We start from the raw sequence: 19211 nt of genomic DNA on the forward strand, positions 1-19211 counted from the left end.
TGTGTCCTTACAGTTACCTGCATTTGTGTCCATGAGGAAAAACACAGGTAACTGCAGGTAGGGTGAATGGGGCCCTAAGTCCGCACACCTAATAATCCCGAATAGTGACTTGAAGTGGTTATAAAGTCAGAGTTTTTTTACTATATAACTTTAAGTACAGTGCATCCAGAAAGTATTCACAGCGCTTAACTTTTGCCACACTTTGTTATGTTACAGCCTTATTCCAAAATTGATTAAATTAAATTTTTTCCTCCGACATTCTACAAACAATACCCCATAATGACAATGTGAAAGAAGTTCGTTTTGAAATCTTTGCAATTTGTTAAAAATAAAAAACGAAAAAAAAACCCCACATGTATCGTTGTGTTCAAAATAATAGCAGTCAGACATCACTAACCTGATCAATCACTGTTTTTGGTAGAAATTATATTTCTGCATGGCAAATAATTTACTAGCAGGTGTAGTAGAGTAATAGAAATCCAACAGACCCAACAGTCATGACATGCATGCTGCTGATTCTGTGTAATTGAATCACTAATTGAAAGGGGCATGTTCAAAATAATAGCAGTGTGGAGTTCTATTAGTGAGCTCATTCATTCTTTGAAAAACCGGTGGCAATTATTGCCCTTATTTAAGGAAGGAAGGCAGCAAATGTTGTACGTGCTGGTTACAGTGCATTTCTCTCTGAAATTCTGAGGAAAATGGGTTGTTCCAGACATTGTTCAGAACAACAGCGTACCTTGATTAAAAGTTGATTGTAGAGGGGAAAACATATAAAGAAGTGCAGAAAATGATAGGCTGCTCAGCTAAAATGATCGCAAATGCTTTAAAATGGCAACCAAAACCTGAAAGACGTGGAAGAAAGTGAAAAACTACCATTGGAATGGATAGAAGAATAGCCAAAATGGCAAGGACTCAGCCAACAATCAGCTCCAGGAAGATCAAAGAAGGTCTAAAGTTACCTGTGAGTACTGTTACAATTAGAAGACACCTATGTGAAGCCAAGCTATCTGCAAGAAGCCCCCGCAAAGTCCCACTGTTGAAAAAAAGACGTGCTGAAGAGGTTACAATTTGCCAAAGAGCACATTGACTGGCCTAAAGAGAAATGGCGCAACACTTTGTGGACTGATGAAAGTAAGATTGTTCTTTTTGGGTCTAGTGGCCAGAGACAGCTTGTCAGATGACCCCCAAACACTGAATTCAAGCCACAGTACACTGTGAAGACAGTGAAGCATGGTGGTGCAAGCATCATGATATGGGGATGTTTCTCATACTACGGTGTTGGGCCTATTTATCGCATACCAGGGATCATGGATCAGTTTGAATACATCAGAATACTTGAAGAGGTCATGCTGCCTTATGCTGAAGAGGAAATGCCCTTGAAATGGGTGTTCCAACAAGACAACGACCCCAAACACACCAGTAAACGTGCAACATCTTGGTTCCAGACCAACAAGATTGGCGTTATGGAGTGGCCAGCCTAATCCCCGGATCTTAATCCAATAGAAAACTTGTGGGGTGACATCAAAAATGCAGTTTCTGAGGCAAAACAAAGAAATGGAGAAGAACTGTGGAATGTAGTCCAATCATCCTGGGCTGGAATACCTGTTCACAGGTGCCAGAAGTTGGTTGACTCCATGCAACACAGATGGACAGCAGAAAATCTTCAAACATTTTTCAGTTTATATAGTGAATGTTTGAGTTTGTAAAGGAGAATACAAACACTGCTATTTTTTTGAACAGTCTAATATTTGTGTGTATGGAAATAAAAGCTATTAGAAGGATTTTGAGCTTTAGTCACCTTTTTCAACACACTGCTATTATTTTGAACACAACTGTACATAAGTATTCACAGCATTTGCCATGACACTCAAAATTGAGCTCTAGTGCATCCTGTTCCTGCTGATCATCCTTGAGATGTTTCCACAACTTGATTGGAGTCCACCTGTGGGAAATTCAGTTGTTTGGACTTGATTAAAAATAAGTGTGCCAAGCTTGTAGCATCGTACTCAAAACGACTTGAGGCTGTAATTGGTGCTGAAGGGGCTTCAGCAAAGTATTGAGCAAAGGCTGGGAATACTTATGTACATGGGTTTTTTTTAGTTTTTTATTTTTAATAAATTGCAAAGATTTCTTTCACGTTGTCATTATGGAGTATTGTTTGTAGAATGTTGAGGAAAAAAATGAATTTGATCCATTTTGGAATAAGGTTGTAACATAACAAAATGTGGCAAACGTTAAGCACTTTTGAATAGTTTCTGGATGCACTGTAGCTTTTCCTCCATCCCCCTTCCCTAAATGCTTACCTGAGTCTTACATCGATCCAGCGCTGTGCCCATCTGCAGGTCTTCTCTCCCCTCTCTCACGGGTTTGGCTGAGATCAGCGGGAGTCATTGGTTCCTGCTGCTGTCAGCCTAATCCTTTGAGAGGGGGGCGGGGCAGAGTTGCACTGTGAGCGTATATGAACGCACACAGCCTGGTATGGGAGCGAGCCCGCATGTGTGCCCCATAGGAAGTGGCTTCCTATGATGATACATGGAGAAGAGGGTGGAGTGACTGCGTGGTACCCCAGAACAGGAAGTTCGTCCCTGCCCTGCAATATCTTGCACAGAGCAGGTAAGTATAACTTATTTTAGCAAAATAAAAAATTAGACTTTACAACCCCTTTTAACCACTTCCCGACCGGCCGTTGTATATAAACGGCCGGACGGTGGCTCTGCAGGGTCGGGTGGCCGTCTATAAACTGCCTCCCCGCACCCTGCTGTGCGTGCTCCCTGGGAGCGCGCAGCACCGCGATCCGGTGCCCGCTGTGTCCTCCGGACACAGTGAAACACCGATCGTCGGACGGGACCTCTGTACGAGGTCCCGATCATGTGATCACTGATTGGCCAATCAGTGATCACATGCAAAGTAGTAAGCAAGATGTCACTTGTGACATCATTGCTTACTACGTGTGAAATCTGTGAATGATCACAGAGGTCACATGGTACAAGGCTATTCACAAAAGCCTTGTACCATGTGACAAGTTGTGACCAATCACAGCTCACTCTGTATTTCTCAATGAGTGCAGGAATGCACACAGAGAGAAAGAGAAATGATTGCTTTTACATCCTATATGGGTGTAAAAGCAATCAGTGTAAAAAAAAAAAAAAAATCTTTATCACCCCTCACAAGTAGTACAGTGTCACCATGGTGACACTGTACTGCTAGGGTGACAGTATGTAAAAATAAAAAATAATAATATAAAAAAATAAAATAAAAATGTAAAAAAAAATGTTAAAAATTATAATTTTTGCTTATAAACTAATTTGGATTTTTTTTTTTTTTACTAAAAAGATAACGGAATAAATTTTGGCTAAGATTTATGATGAAATATTATTTATTTGCAAAATTTTATAAAAAAAACACTTTTTTTAAAAAATTTTTGGACATTTCATTTACATAGCAAAAAAAATACAAATCCCAGTGGTGAATAAATACCACCAAAATAAAGCTTTATCTATCTAAAAAAAATGGTAAATTCATTTGGGTACAGTGTTGCATGACCACGCAATTGTCATTCAAAGTGTGATAGCGCTAAAAGCTGAAAATTGCCCTGGTCAGGAAGGGGGTAAAAGTGTCCGGTCTGGAAGTGGTTAAGTACCGAAGCCATTTAATCATCATTTAAAGCAGATGGCTTACATTTTCCAGAAAGAGAGGTCAAGCAATGACATGACTACTTTATTCCGCACAAGTAAACCTATTACAAACCAAGTCAAAGTAAAGTAGGTTACCTTATGTTTTATGCCAAAATGGTTAAATCACTATATCCAGTAATAAAGGCAGCCGGAGTTAAAAAGCAAACCTCAGCTTTTCCTGTAAAAGTCAATCTTGGCTACACCCCTCCCACATTTTGAGCCTCTCCATTGGTTAGGGAAGCCTGTCATCACATGGGATCAATAGGGAAGCGCTGGGAGACCAAGTTTGCCTTTTACAGGTAAGGTTGAGAATGTTTTATAACTTTTCTGCCTGTTTCTCTGGATCTTCTGTATAATTCTGCGTGGGCAGGGGGTGTGCTTGCGCACCTGAATTTTTCATTTCAAATATTTTTTATTGAGAGATTTTAATACAATACAAAACAATATGCATCAATATGGTTCACATTTGGGTACATCAATACTTTATATAAAAAAGATTCCCCACCATTTGGCTGGGGGCTATATGAACAAATATCGGGTGTCTCAAAAGGTGTTGTCTGGTTGATGTGAACTAATTAGATGTGAAACGTTGTATACGGTGGTGCGGAACAGGGGGGGGGGGTGAAAAGGGGCACCAGTCTAGGGCATAGGATCACAGTATTGTTTATTTATGCATATATTATCATTTCATCGCGCAATTGGGGTTTTGTAGCCATCGAGACCATTGATTATTGAATTTAGGATGGGAAGAATTGTTGAGGGCTGATCTTCTTTCCATGTCGCATTGGAAATTGAGATCTGTTATAAGGGCAGAGTGAGGAGTTTTGGAAGGTTTCCATAATTTATTAATGTTGGTTTTTGCAGTTGCTAATATGTGGATAATGATGGTGCGGGATTCGTTAGGGAATTTGTCAATTCCTATATGGAGAAGTGCGAGAGCAGGATTTGGAGCTACTTGGGCTCCAACAACTGATGAGATCAAGTGGAATATGCTGTTCCAGTATGATCTTAGAGATTTGCACATCCAAAGTATATGTAGGGTTGATCCTGTTTCTCCGCATTGTCTCCAGCAAGCGGATGAGTGGTGAGGGCAGAATAAAGAAGGTTTAGCAGGTGTAAAATACCACTGGTGTAGAATTTTCATATATGATTCCCAGTGGGAGCTACATCCGCACCTGAATGTGTAAGCTGAGATTGGCATACAGGGTACACCCCAGCCTTCACTATACCGGGTACACCCCAGCCTTCACTATACCGGGTACACCCCAGCCTTCACTATACCGGGTACACCCCAGCCTTCACTATACCGGGTACACCCCAGCCTTCACTATACCGGGTACACCCCAGCCTTCACTATACCGGGTACACCCCAGCCTTCACTATACCGGGTACACCCCAGCCTTCACTATACCGGGTACACCCCAGCCTTCACTATACCGGGTACACCCCAGCCTTCAGTATACCGGGTACACCCCAGCCTTCAGTATACCGGGTACACCCCAGCCTTCAGTATACCGGGTACACCCCAGCCTTCAGTATACCGGGTACACCCCAACCTTCAGTATACCGGGTACACCCCAGCCTTCAGTATACCGGGTACACCCCAGCCTTCAGTATACCGGGTACACCCCAGCCTTCAGTATACCGGGTACACCCCAGCCTTCAGTATACCGGGTACACCCCAGCCTTCAGTATACCGGGTACACCCCAGCCTTCAGTATACAGGGTACACCCCAACCTTCAGTATACAGGGTACACCCCAGCCTTCAATAGATACCTACAGAAATTCTGATGATTAATTATTCAAGCATCTACAGTATGTCGTGTTGTTTGGTTTGTAGAAATAATGTGTTCACTTCAGGGATATTTTTTAATTGACATTATTTAGGACATAGTTGTTGAATTTGCCAAAAAGGGTCATTGATCACTTCATATATATATATGCTGTTTCTTTTAATGCTTAGAAATTCTGTGGGCGAAACATTAAGACTGGTGTCTGGAAACCAGAATGCAGCTGCTGGAGGTTATGAGACTACCCAGCACTTCAATGACCTCAAGGAGCACCTCCATGTGGTGAAGAGAGACATCGAACATCTAGTGCAGAAGAATTTGGTAAGGATCTGACAAGTGTTGATGTTTAGATCACTGCCCTGAACTATCTGCAGATTTTTCTTCTTGTTAAAGTGTTACTAAACCCGCAACCATAAAATCAGTCTGTATATGCAATGAAGTATGCTTGTTATACCTACAGGGTTAATCCAACAGCAGGCTGTTTTTATCCTGTCGTCTCTGATCCTCACCTTTTTGACGTGTGAAAAAGTGAGACCATTGCACGGTCTGCATTGCACCAGGATTTGGACAGTGTCCACCACTGCCTTCTTCTTGCAGTGGACATTAAATCCCCATAATGTGATGAAAAGTCAGATATCACTTTAAGATCTGCAGCGTATATCTGCAGTGCAAATCCACTGCTATCATGACCCTGATGGTGATCACACTCACAGCAGATATTGCAAAAGCAGTGAAAAACTCTACTAAAACCTTTTAAAAAGTTCCAATACTGTAGCACTTTTTAGATAATTAAAAATGGTGAAAACACTGACATGAAGTTTGCTTCTTGTAATAACCACTCAATATATTTTAAGTATTGAAGGTTATTGAAAAAGAGTAAGGCTCCAGTCACACTTGTGCAACTTGTCATACGTCTTTGGATACTAAAGTTACTTGACAATTTGTACCCCATGTTTTTCAATAGCAGCTGTTCAAATATGAACGACTTAAAGTTGCAGCGACTTCAGAGTAGTTCATGCGCTACTTTGGTACAAATTTCATGCAACTTGAATGCCATAGACTGTAATGTAAACCCTCAAACGTCTTATGAAAGTTGCACCTGATTGTTATACATGCATAGCAGTTGTGCAACAGTTGCAAATTATCATTCATAAAAGCCAAAGTCCTATCCAAGTTGCACCCATCCAAAGTCGTACAAGTGTGAATGGGACCTTAGTGGCCATAAATAATTGTTTTCAAAACAGGTGCACAATGTCACCTAAGATATGTTTCCCGGTAAGACGATAATGCTAAGAGGCAGTTTTGGACTAAACGTGCGCACGTTAACCCCTTAAAGCCAAATAATATAGCTAGGTGCTGATGTCATGGGCCTTAGGCTACGTTCACACTAGCCTTGTGTGCAGGCGGCAGAGAGGCGTTTGGGAAGCGTTTTTACCGCTTCCCAAACGCCTCTGCCAATTCTGCACATTACAGCACATGGTGCTGTTCTAACGGGAGCGTTTACGTCGCGTCGCGTTGCGTCGCGGCAAAACGGACGCCTCTGGACGAGTCAGGAGGCTTTGAAGCCTCCTATTCTCGTCTATGGTGCCGCTCCGCAAACGCCCGGCCGGCGTTTGCGGTGCGGTTGCGGGGCGTTTGCGGAGCGGTAACACCACTCAAACTGCATTATAGGCGTTTGTGGGGCGTTATTAACGCTCGGCAAACGCCTAGCAACCGCCGCTAAACCGCGCATGCGGCGTTTGCGGAGCGTTTGCCGAGCGTTAAAAAACGCTCTGCAAACGCCGGACCAACGCTTGCCAAACGCTATAGGGGCGTTTGGCAAGCGTTGGCAAAACAGCCTAGTGTGAACGAGCCCTTACAGCCAACAAAGCTTTGTCTTTTGTTGATGGGCTTTCGGCTTGTGTCAAGAGCACCAGTTTGACATCACAAGGAGATGCCTCTGAATTCATTGAAAGGTACGTTTGACCACCTTCTGGCTGCATTCCACCTGCTTCACACAGGTTTTACATTCACAAAGAATTGTGTGGGAATGTAAAACCCCATTTGATGCAAATAAAGTTCCATTAACACAGGCTCTCACTTTGGTAAACAAATGCTGTAAAGGAATATATTGTGCAAATGGCCTCTGTTGTGTGATAAAGTGCTTAGTACAGGATGGAAGTATTGCATTTCGGGTCTTCCATAGTCCGTATGGCAGTACTGTACAGCAAGGACTGCGACCGTGATCACTTGGCAAAGCAAAAGGGCAGAGAAAAATAAAAAGACCATTCCACTGAGCTTAAAGATTTTAGTCAGGGGAAGAAAAAAAAATTAAAAAAATATATATATGTATGTGTGTGTATATGTATGTGTGTGTATATGTATGTGTGTGTATATGTATGTGTGTGTATGTGTGTGTGTGTGTGTATATGTATATATATATATATATATATATATATATATATATATATATATATATATATATATATATATATATATATATACACACACACACATTTTTAATATTTTTACATTTTTGGTCTGCCTGGCCTGACTAAATATTTTGGCCAGGTTAAAGTTGCATATAATATTTAGCCCCCCGTCCCTTCATGACCATCTTTTGCTATGTGGCGCTGTGCTACTTTATCTGACAATTGCGCAGTCATGCAACGCTGTTGCCAAACAAAATTTTTTTTCACACAAATAGAAATTTCTTTTGGTGGTGTTTGATCACCTCTGGGTTTTGTATTATGTAAGATAAAAAAGACCAAAAATTCTGAAAAAAGAAACTAGTTTACTTTTACTTTCTGCTATAAAACATCCCATGAAAAACATTTTGCCAAATGTAATCTGCTACATGTCTTTCTTAAAATAAAAACACAATAAGTGTATATTGATCGGTTTGTGTCAAAGTTATAGCATCTTCAAACTTTATTTTTATACTAGTGATGGTGTGATCAGCAATTTGTAACAGGACTGCAGTAGTTCGGCAGCCATTCTGACACTAACTCCCACTTTGTGGGAACTAACTGCCACTGACATCACCAGTGTCAATATTACAGTGATCAGTGCTAATGAAATACACTGTCACTGTACTAATGACACTGGGCAGGAAGGTATTAATATCTAGGATGATCAAGGGGCTAAATATGCACCTAACAAGTGTTTGTGTATGAACTGTGTACGGCTTTCACTTGAATCTAGTTTTCGGGAATGAAAAACCAACCAGGTCCTCTGTCACTGAACATAGCTGTGTGCTGTTTGCACTAACAGAGCTGTGTTCTGTGAGACTTACCGTCGGTCAATCACTGACTGGGACTGGGTGATCGGCATGTGCTGTGACGAATCACAGCACAACCGGGCGTGTGCTTAATACCCGGAAATGCAGAATCACGTATATATACGTGATTCTGCGCAGAGCGGGTGCCCTGTAGCAGTAAAGCTACATGGGCCAGTCAGCATCTGATTAAATGCATTTACCTCTTTGATCTTATTCTAACCCTTATTTAAATGCAAAGAGCAATGGACAGGCTGAAGGAATTGCATGCGATAACTTTCAATTTCATTTGACCATTCTTGTACTTGTTGCCAGTAGTGCCCCATATAGGGGACAGAGAGATAAGTATACTAATCAGGAAAGGACAATGGGTCTGCCATTGCTGAACTCCTTCTGAACCAACAAATGTTGGTTGCTTGGCTACTATATGGACCTACTGCTTTAACGTACATCGTTTCCCTGACCTTAAACAAGTAAACACATCAGAAAAAGTCAGAGGTATCTGCAAGCTTGTTCCAGGTCACTGTTGTCATTCACTCACTTGTAGTATTAAAGCAAAATGTCGGAGTGGTAACCAGGCAATTGTCATTACAAGGGGAGACTTCAGCGGTGGTGTCTTTCATACCAGTTTTATTCAACCGTGCCCTCTGACCTTTGCTCCCAGAGCAGTACTAACCATGAGGAGACCATAGGGGAGGTAGACATCCATTTATCAGTCTGTATATCTACAAACCAAGCATTATAACAAAGTACATATTTTCATTATGTTATTGTTTCCCTGACATTAATTCATTTAATATTTTGATTTTATTCTATTTTTTTTTTCAGCCACATGAAAAACAGAAGTGTCCAGAAATTCCCGTCCCTTCTTGCCTTTCCACGACACACTTCTTTGTGTTTGTAGCTGTTCAAAGTGTATTATTAATTGGTTACTTTATGTACAGGTGAGTAAAACTTCTGTTATCTGTCAATGCACATATTTAGCTGTGTTTGAGATCAGGTGTCTCATTCCCTGACTGATATAGCATCTTTTCTAGGTCTAATGTTTATACTTCTGCCATTTGTTTGTTCTCTTTTGCGCTCTGAAAGTTTTTGCATCGACACTTCCCATCTGGCTCCTATTTTTTTTTTTTTTAAGTCCATAATGATGCAACAAAGACTAAAGATAATGGAGGGCTGGGAGAGAAATTGAAGATAACTTTTGTAAGGTTTAGGAGAATAATTATTCTACATCAGGCATATCAATATGTGCTGCATGCGACCCTCTGTGGTCTAATGCTTAAATCTTAAAAAAGGGGGAAAAAAAACAAAAAAACATGCACCCCCAGCTGTTCTCGAGTTGATAATGTGCACGTTCTCACATAATGTTGTAGCGGAGTACTCCAGAAAATGCTTTATGGCTCCTTTCTCTGTGAATACTATGAACTAACTGCCGGTGTATGTAAACCCTCACCCTAGAAAACAACCCATACAGTTTAAATTGGAAATGAAAGTTAAAACATTTGTGAATAGATAAAAAAAAAAAGAAGGTATTTATATATACATATTTTTTTTCCCTGATCACATACCCCCTGTTCTCAGGGTGGAGAAACAGCAGCAGACTGGTCTTCCCAGTGAATGGCTGTGCAGGGTTGGGCATGTCAGCAGAAGTCGATCGTTGGAGGAGAGCACACCACAGCTAGAGAACTGACCATGCTGTGCTTTCATGCCTAGTGTGATCAATTTTTAAAAAGAAAGCAGGGGGACTAGCAGGATCATCAGGGATTTCACACAAAGCAATACAAAGAACAGGATACTTTTTCGTACAAGTAAATGGTACAGCAGGGACAGATCAGGAATATGAAATGTTGGGTTTACATATTCTTTAAAGTGCATCTAAAGGCTTCTGTGTGACAGTCTAAATTAATCCAGTTACTTTATGATACAAAAGCCTCATAAAGTAAACAAAAAAATATTTTACCTTCTTTGACGGAGCCAAATCCTCCCAGACACTGCAGCTCTCAATGGGAGGGTTTCGGCAACCGAGGCAGTGCAGCCAATCCAGAAAAGCGGTGGACAGGACTAGATGTGAGCATTTGCTGATTCATGAGCTACAGGATTGTAAATCAGCAATGACTATGCCAATAAATCTGCCCCTGCAGCCTTTTTTCATTGCACTCTAGTAGTGCAAGCAGACAACAGCTCTCATGAAAGGGGAAAATCGTCTCTGAATTCAGAAGCAGTGCGGCATTGTTGGCATACTATCACAGGAAGCTGAATTAGGTAGATGTCACTGGCAGGATCAACAGGTATTTTTTGAGAGTGCTACAGCACATATTATTATTTTTTTTTTAATGGGAGGCCAAAGTTCTTCTGAAGTGCCAAAATCTTTTTCTGGTATTACGCATGTATGGCCCAGGTAGACTTAATGGGGTAGATTTACTAAAAGCACCGGAGCACTCGGAATCTGGTACAGCTCTGCATAGTAGCCAATCCGCTTCTAACTTCAGCTTCTTCAATTAAAGGATACGTCCACCTTTAGTAACATGTTACACCATATTAAGGGAGTAACATGTTATGAAAGAACTGTCCTCGATCCCTAGTTTTGATAACTAGCAAGGGATCTCCTCCCGCCAGCACACAATTAAAAAATAAATAAATATGTGGCCATGCAGGGCTCCGTCCGCATCACTCATTCACAATATTCTGTGAACGGGAAAAGTACAATTCCCTACAGCCTTTGAGGCTGTCTGCTTGTAGTTCTCAATGAACTACCATGGCAATGTTGACTGCTAAGGTAGTTCATTGATTCTTCCTGTCAGTGTGGTACAAGGTACAAGCACACAGATACTGACAGGTCGGCAGGAGTCCTGCGTGGCATCAGCAATCTGCTGATCGGTGGTGCAATGCTTTCCAGGCTCCCGAAACAAAAAATAGTAAATGCTCATTTTTTTTTTCCTGCAAAAAATGTATTCTTTCTGAGAAGGTGAACTAATCCTTCAAGCTTTTGGCAATAAAACCTGGAAGCTGATTAGTTTCTTTGCAGAGCTGCACCCGATTTTGCACTGTCTGGTTTTAGTAAATAACCCCCAATGGGCTCTCGTTTCTGTCAATCACAGCCAATGAGGAGGGGGGGGGGGCGGCGAGCTGTGGCTCTGTGTCTTATGGATGCATAGAGTAGCAGCTCAGGGACAAGCACGCAGTGGTGCCCCAAGGGCGAGCGGCTTTCCCTGGGGGCATTGCTTGAGGGAGGGGAGCCAGGAGCACTGGCAGGGACCCAAAAACAAGAGGATCTGGACTGCTCTTTGCATAAATGCTGCACAGATCAGGTAAGTATAGACCTATTTATTATTGAAAAAACGAAGTTTTAGTGTCACTTTAAGTTATATTTGAAGATATAAACAGTTCTGTAAACCAAAGAATATGAACATTATGTACATCACTGTTTGCCTTCCCTTATAAGCTTTGAAGTGTATAAGGAAATGCTGCTATTACAATTTTACTCCATTGTCTGGAGAAAGAGAAGAATTTCTCACCTCTAAGTACCCACGTTTTTTTGTTTTTTTTTTTTCTTTCAGAAGTCAGCAAGAAGCAGCAGCTAAAAAGTTCTTTTGACGAGCCATTGTACCACTTGTATACTTGCGCCACGGAACACCCGGCGTAGGCTTGTGTGTGAGGAACTGCTCGACTAGTTTAAATTATTGAATTTTTGAAAAAAGAAAATGCGACAGAGAATTTCTGGTTTGTTGGATGGATCTGAATACAAGAAAAAGGGATCATGAGAAAAAAAAAAATATTTTTATCTATTTTTTAAACTGTGTCCAGGAGAACTGTGTGATTTCATTTTATTGCAATAACGTCTAGTGTGTGATCGATAACTGTAAGACCCATCTACACTCAGGGCTGTTTTTTTTCTAGATCTTTATTTCTTCTCTTTTCATTTGGAAATGCTAATTTTTGCAATAGTAAAGCTTTTGTTTTGGTAAACTTAAAGTAAATCTGTTGTTTTGCACCTTTGGGGCAAAGTGACAGGTTCTTTTTATAGCCCACCCTCTCTGCTACATATACTTCTGACTTTTTGGCCAGCTGATGCCCTTATGAATACTTTGGGTATGAGGGACCATGTGGCCTCCCCTTTCTTGCCCCATGCAGTGCACAACTGCCAGTTCTGAGCACTGTCACATGGGGATGAGGGGAAGGTCCTTAGCCCTGATTACTCAGAGCCTACACCACAGTTTCTTCTTAGAGACTACAGAAGAACAGGGTAGCGTGGAGATGCATTGGAACTTCACTCTACCAATCAACATTGATTATTTTCAATCCTTATGCTGCTAGTATTAGTAAATAAATAATAAAGTATATTATATTGTTTTAAACCTTTTTACATTTCTTTAATTACTTCCTGGTTTACAAGCCTAGGCAAATGATGTCATACATCCCAGAAGTCGAGGATGTGTTTTCTCAGCTAAGCATGCTCCTTGTCTGCATGCCAGAGCTAAGGGCAAATGCATTCCAGGAAGTAATTGCTACATAAAATCATCTGCCCTCGCTCAAAATGGCCACTGCCAGAAATGCTAGGTGCGTGTTTTCCCAACTGATTTCTCAGCAAAATAGAGACATGGATGGATGGGGAAGTTTGCTTTGAATTTTAAAAACGAGTTAAATCGAGCTTTTGGTTTGTGGTGCTCAGATGCAGTGTAGTTTCACTTTAGATATTCGGTGCAGGGGAGGTGGGAAAAGTGACAGCTTCACTTTTTAATGCAGTTAGAATATTTGAAATTACAATTAATTTGGCAATACTGTAAACATTTTTTTTTTTTTATAGAAAACCACTCCCAAGATGTATAATGCCCCGTATTTTTTATAGAAAACCACTCCCAATTCGTATATTGCAAATTCTGAAAAGTCTGTTACTCTTTAACCTCATACATTCACCCACTTGCACCTTTTATTAAAAGGTTTTTCCACTTTAATATTAGAGGTACACACACTGTTTTGAATGTGTTTTGGAAGCCTGTAAACACATGAAACGCCCTCATTGTTTTTGCAACTTGCATTTTATATGCAGTTTAGTCACATGGTTGACTATAGAGAGAGAGAAACAGAGAGACATTTTGGGGGGATTTACTATAACTGGAGCACTCAGAATCTGGTGCAGCTGTACATGGCAGCCAATCAGCTTCTAACCTCAGCTTCTTCAATTAAGCTTTGACAATAAAACCTGGAAACTGATTTCTATGCAGAGCTGCACCAGATTTTGCACTCTCCAGTTTTAGTAAATCTCCCCTTTTGGCTCCAAGTATGCATTTAAATTTCCATTAATGCATGTATTAAAGATAATCAGAAGTCTATATATGTGTTGCAATGCATTACTAAAGAGTGTAGTTGGATTGTAACTTGTGCTGACTGGCCAGAACTAATTTTGGGGAAAGTTGGATGTTGCATGTGTGTATTCTTGCACAAAAAATACTGATGGTGTTTTAAGAAGCACTAGTCATGGACATCAAAAACGGCAATGAATCCTAAGTATGTGTGTGTACACTTACACAGACTCATCTGAGAATGCCAAAAGGCACTAGCAGAACTAGAAGTAGCATTTATTTTTTGTTTTTATTGAGCAGAGACCATTCAGTATATAACATGTAAACCACACACATCCTAAGAGGGGCGAAGGGGTGAGGGATATTCACATAGCGCACATGAACAGAGCTGTGGCTGTCAATCTGCTGGAGGTCCCTCCCCTATCACCGTTTTTTCTCTTGGTGTCAGGAAAACTTGTCAGAAGTGATTCATGCTGATAGCAGAGGAACAAAGCAGCAGGTAGAAATTACATTTAGTACTCTAGATTGAGACAAGCACACACTTTAGAGGGATACGCTTTGTTCATATTTCCTGTTTTAGGTTTACAACCACTTTAAGGGGCAGGAGAAGTAAGGCCAAGGGTCAATTTGAGATGCTTGGCGTTCATTCTGGATCCTTAGTGATGAAAATATGTACTGGAGTCTCCATAGTGGAAGTGTAAGAGCTCTAGTAGACCATTCCAATCACTGGAGTTTGTAAGAGTTAACAAGTCTGAGTGACCAGAACCAACCCAATTATAAGTGCTACAAGTGACCGGTCACATTCAGGACTGGCAGTTCAGATAATTATCTGGTTAACCAGCAGCAACTAATAGTAGTTTACAGTTTTGTTAATCTTGCATAACAGTGAATGAAAAAAAAAATCTGTAAGTAATGCATAGCCTTCAAGGATTCTCCACCTAATTCAGATAAGACATGATTGTATCTATAATGCAAGTACAACACAGCTGCTAATCCTTTCCCTTGCAAGATGCTTCTTCAGCTGTCATCCTAAGCTGCAATACGTTAATACATAATCACATACTGTTTCTTGGCCCTGTACACTATACATTGACGTCTGACCAGTTGCTTCTGTGAAAATGTATAACTGCTGCTTCTGAATTCTAGAATCTAGAAATGTTCAGCTGGATTGTACATGAAAGATCAAAATTAACATTACCTGTATTAGCCATTCAGATTCCTTTTCTTTTTTTTTGGCAGTTTAGAAAGTGAAAGCTGTCATTTATTTCCCAACCTGATGCATTTTAACTACTATTCAGAGTAGTCAGTCAGAATTTTTAAATTACTTGCCAAATAGTCTTTCTTTGTATACATTTGAATATGTGGTCTACAGTGTCTATTTTCATATTCTAACAGAAAGTACCTCCTTTTATTTAGTCCAGCTCAATATTGAAGTATGAGACCTGTGAGGGGTGGAGAGGCTTAGTGAGTAAGAATTTAGAGAAGGGAAGAATGTACCATTGTTGTAAATCGGAGTAATGTCCCATAGTGGACACTGTAGATTTGACGCAGCCAAGAGTCGGGCCAAATGTTTTCTTTGCAAAACAAAACGTTTTGCCAGTATTGCCTGTAGGTTTCCCTACAGCTGATAATTTTCCCATTACTGATTGAGCATGCCTTGACCCTATATGGAGTTGGCCATTGCAGGGCTTTGCTTCCATGTTTGCTTTTCTTATGACTGGTGATCTAACAATATGTGGGAAAATATTCAGGAAGCAGCAGAAGTGGACAAAGCACAGAATGAATGAAGCAGGAGCAGGGAGATCCTTGCAATGCATGTCCTCGGTTACAGCTTCCTCTTCAGCAAGGATAACCATGAGCAGCACAGTAGGGAAACCACTGAATCTCACTTCAGTGATCAATTGCATATAAGGCATTGTTGACTCTATCAGTGCCTTAGGTGATCTCACCCTGCTGATAACATCTATAAGGCTCAAGGTATAAGACCTACATTGCTGTTTTTCAGGAGTCAATCAAGACAAATGGTAAATCTTTCAGGTACTGCATACGCACAGTTGGCTCTATAACAGGGGTCTCCAAACTTTCTAAGCAAAGGGCCAGTTTACTTTCAGACTTTAGATGGGCCGAACGGTGACTAGTGGGTGTAAAAAAAAAAAATGCCCCGGCATCAGTGGGCATAAACCATGCCCATCATAGTTTCAATGGAACAATAGCGCCTCATTGATGCTATCAGTGGGAGGAATAGTGCCACATCAATAGTGTCAGTTGGTGCAATATTGCCCCAAGGGGCAGATAAAGAAAAGGACTGCAGTTTGGAGACCATTGCTCTATAAGATAGCAAATTGTGAATGAAAAACTGTGATCCTTTGTGTTTAAAATAACTGCTGTCTATACATGTAGAAATTTGAACCCTTATTTGGACATACCTCTTGGCCTGTTGAGCAAGTGTGAATCAAGAACTGCGCGGCCCCCATAGTGCCATTATTTCTTGCCCGCAGTTGACCCTGTGCAAGTTCTGTTGTCGGCATCTTATAGAGGAGGGGCTAGACACAGGCTTCCTAGGTTGTTTGGTCCTATACAGAGTTGTTCCCTGTTGTACTGAAATGTATTTTTTTCATAAATGTGTATTTAGTGATTACCATTTGATACCATGTCCCACTTTTCCATTTGATTGGAATTTTTTAGTCTTGACTTGGCTTATCCCCACTTTTTGTTGGCTAATTTAAAGCCTACAATAGTTAATTTAAAATGACGTGCATTAGACATGCCTTTTTGCTGCTACTGATTTGTGGGTGTAATGTTTGTATTTTCTCTTAATGTGAAGTTGGTTCAGTTTGTTGCCAATAGGCGTACCATGTGTGGGCACAGCTGTCCTGCCTTCATGTACCAAATATGCTGCCTTAATCTGTGTTCATCTCCAAAACAGTCTGTATGCTGTAAGCATCAAGGTGTAATAACCGGATACTGGAATATTGCAAGAATTTCATCCTGTATATCCCATCCATCAAAAAAAAAAAGTTGCATATCCTTCGCACAGACCACATCAGCATCCAGACATTTGCAAAGTCTTTAGAGACATTTGAAAGGTTTTATTTTTTTTTTTTAATGGTTTTGTAAATTGTATCCCTTAGATGAGCATACACAGTAGAGTGAAAGGGCAAAACTTGCATCAGTTAATTGCCCCATATAAGGCAATTGTCTGCAGACTGTGGAATTTTCAAAGAGGTTTTTAAGGAAATGCCCTCATAGACTGCTCCAATTCCTGCTGAGTCAGCTGAGATTTAAGCTGTTGACCCTGCAAGCTTCATAAGACTCAACAAAAGTCAATTAAAAAATCTACCTGAGCTGGATGAATAATTGTATCAGATGCAGTGACTCTTCAGCAGCGCCATTGTATTTAGGAAGGTGTGGATGCCGGGACTGCCTGAATACAAGAGCCAGCAAGGTAAATCGCATCATTTTCGGGAGCACCAGCAGGGGAATTGCTTGATTTTTTTTTTTAAATGAACAAGAGAAAATTAAGTCATAGGACTTAAGCCTTTTCCAAATACTTACTGATCGGTGAATTACTTTCGTCAGCTCAATATCTTCTGTGTGTTTTAAAGGCTTTGCAATGTTTGAGACTTATCTAGAATCATTCTGAGATGAACTAGTTGGTGGGGTGGCCAGAGATAGCTCTGCCAGTAATTAAGGCTCCCCAGTGACCAGTCTACCTCATCTTGGTTGATTTTCGGTTGAGGGTATGCTTAGCTTTTTGCTTTTGTCCTCTGTCAGTTTTGTAGAGCATATTTAAAGATTTAGCTGCCCTAGAAACAAAATGCATCAGATATAATCCAACCCACTTGGAAAATTTCTTTATACGATATTGGTTATTCTGATGGGCACAAACTGTGAGTATGACCCTTCAGAAAGGCCCTACAGGGTTCATCATCACAGAAGAGTCTTGGTTTGACATGAATATGATCACATGAAGTTTGCATACCCAGTGGGATATTTTCTGACGATAAAAACAAGAAACGGCCAAAGGGTAATATATCAGAGAACACTGTCTATATAGTAATATCGTACAAAAATGTCTGTATGCCCAATAATAAATCTGTTGTGTGTCAGGAAAATGTGCATTTGAACCTAGCAGATAAAGAATCTGCAAATCTCTGCCATCAGTATTTCCATTCATAAATACAATGTATTTGTTAAACCAAAAATGGTTAATTTGGAAATGTATTGTTTTCCTTGCAAATTATTTGAAATGTTTTGAAGTCCACAAAACAGTGTTAAAGCAGTCATACGGCTAATTAGCTGTATACATTTCAAATCTGTTTCTGTAAATTGGGCTTTTTTATTTTATTTTAACTTTGGAAAAAATAAAGAAGTTAAAATAGTAAATTGTGTTTTGCAGTTTTACCTCTGTACCTTCGAAGAGAAAAACAGCCAATATGTGCCAGAATGTGGCATGCATACTTTCTGGCTAATCCTGTCTGGACACCCACTGTAAATGGAGGAATTTGCTATTTAAGTCACATCTATTGCTGACACACACACATAACTAAAACCACTGGCATAGCATCAGGTTTGCAATTGCCTCATGCTCCAGGGGGCCCGTGTGGCCTGTGGCCTCCCTGTCTCATTCCATTTTTCATTTGGACACACTGCGGCAGCATATACAGGAACTGATCCCGTCCACTTTTTTTCTGCTTCTCTCCCTCCCACATGCATTCAGCAGCCGTAGGAGTAAAATGGAGGGGATTGGTTCCTGTACATGCTCCTCCCCTGTCCTCTTTCCCCCCCCCCCCTTTTTACCAGCGCTGCCAGCCACCCCCTTTTCTCTCCCATTAGCTGCTGTGGGGGATGTTTCAGGATGGATAGTGGGGGAAGGGCCTGGTGAATGTCCCTTCCTATTCTGAAAAAAAACAGCAAGTAATTGGTACCGATCACTCACTATGTCCATTCATAACTGAAGCATAGTAAACACGAAGCAACAATGGTGACACCCTTTAAGTGGACCAGGCATACATTGATTGCCTAACCTTTATACATAAAGCAATATACTTATTCGTCCAGTATACTGTATATGGCTGCATTACATGAATAGTGGTGAGACCCTCTTCAGTGTATGTGTGTGTGTGTGTATATGTATGTATGTGTATATATATATATATATATATATATTTGTTATCAAAATAATAG

General features: G+C 40.6%; 1 protein-coding gene across 1 annotated transcript in view; it reads left to right on the top strand.

The window, feature by feature from the left end:
• Nucleotides 1–18410, top strand: part of LMAN1 (lectin, mannose binding 1) — a 71198-nt gene extending 52788 nt beyond the window's left edge. Inside the window, exons 11-13 of the mRNA XM_089689468.1 lie at nt 5642–5789; nt 9553–9668; nt 12282–18410. Coding sequence (XP_089545594.1) covers nt 5642–5789; nt 9553–9668; nt 12282–12318 — 301 coding nt within the window. The 3' untranslated portion in view covers nt 12319–18410. The remainder of the gene's footprint in view (nt 1–5641; nt 5790–9552; nt 9669–12281) is intronic.
• Nucleotides 18411–19211: the final 801 nt, after the last annotated feature.

The sequence above is a fragment of the Staurois parvus genome, unplaced genomic scaffold (assembly GCF_062004578.1).
Source record: "Staurois parvus isolate SC_StPar_1 unplaced genomic scaffold, SC_StPar_1.0 ptg000475l, whole genome shotgun sequence".
NCBI classification, from domain to species: Eukaryota; Metazoa; Chordata; class Amphibia; order Anura; family Ranidae; genus Staurois; species Staurois parvus.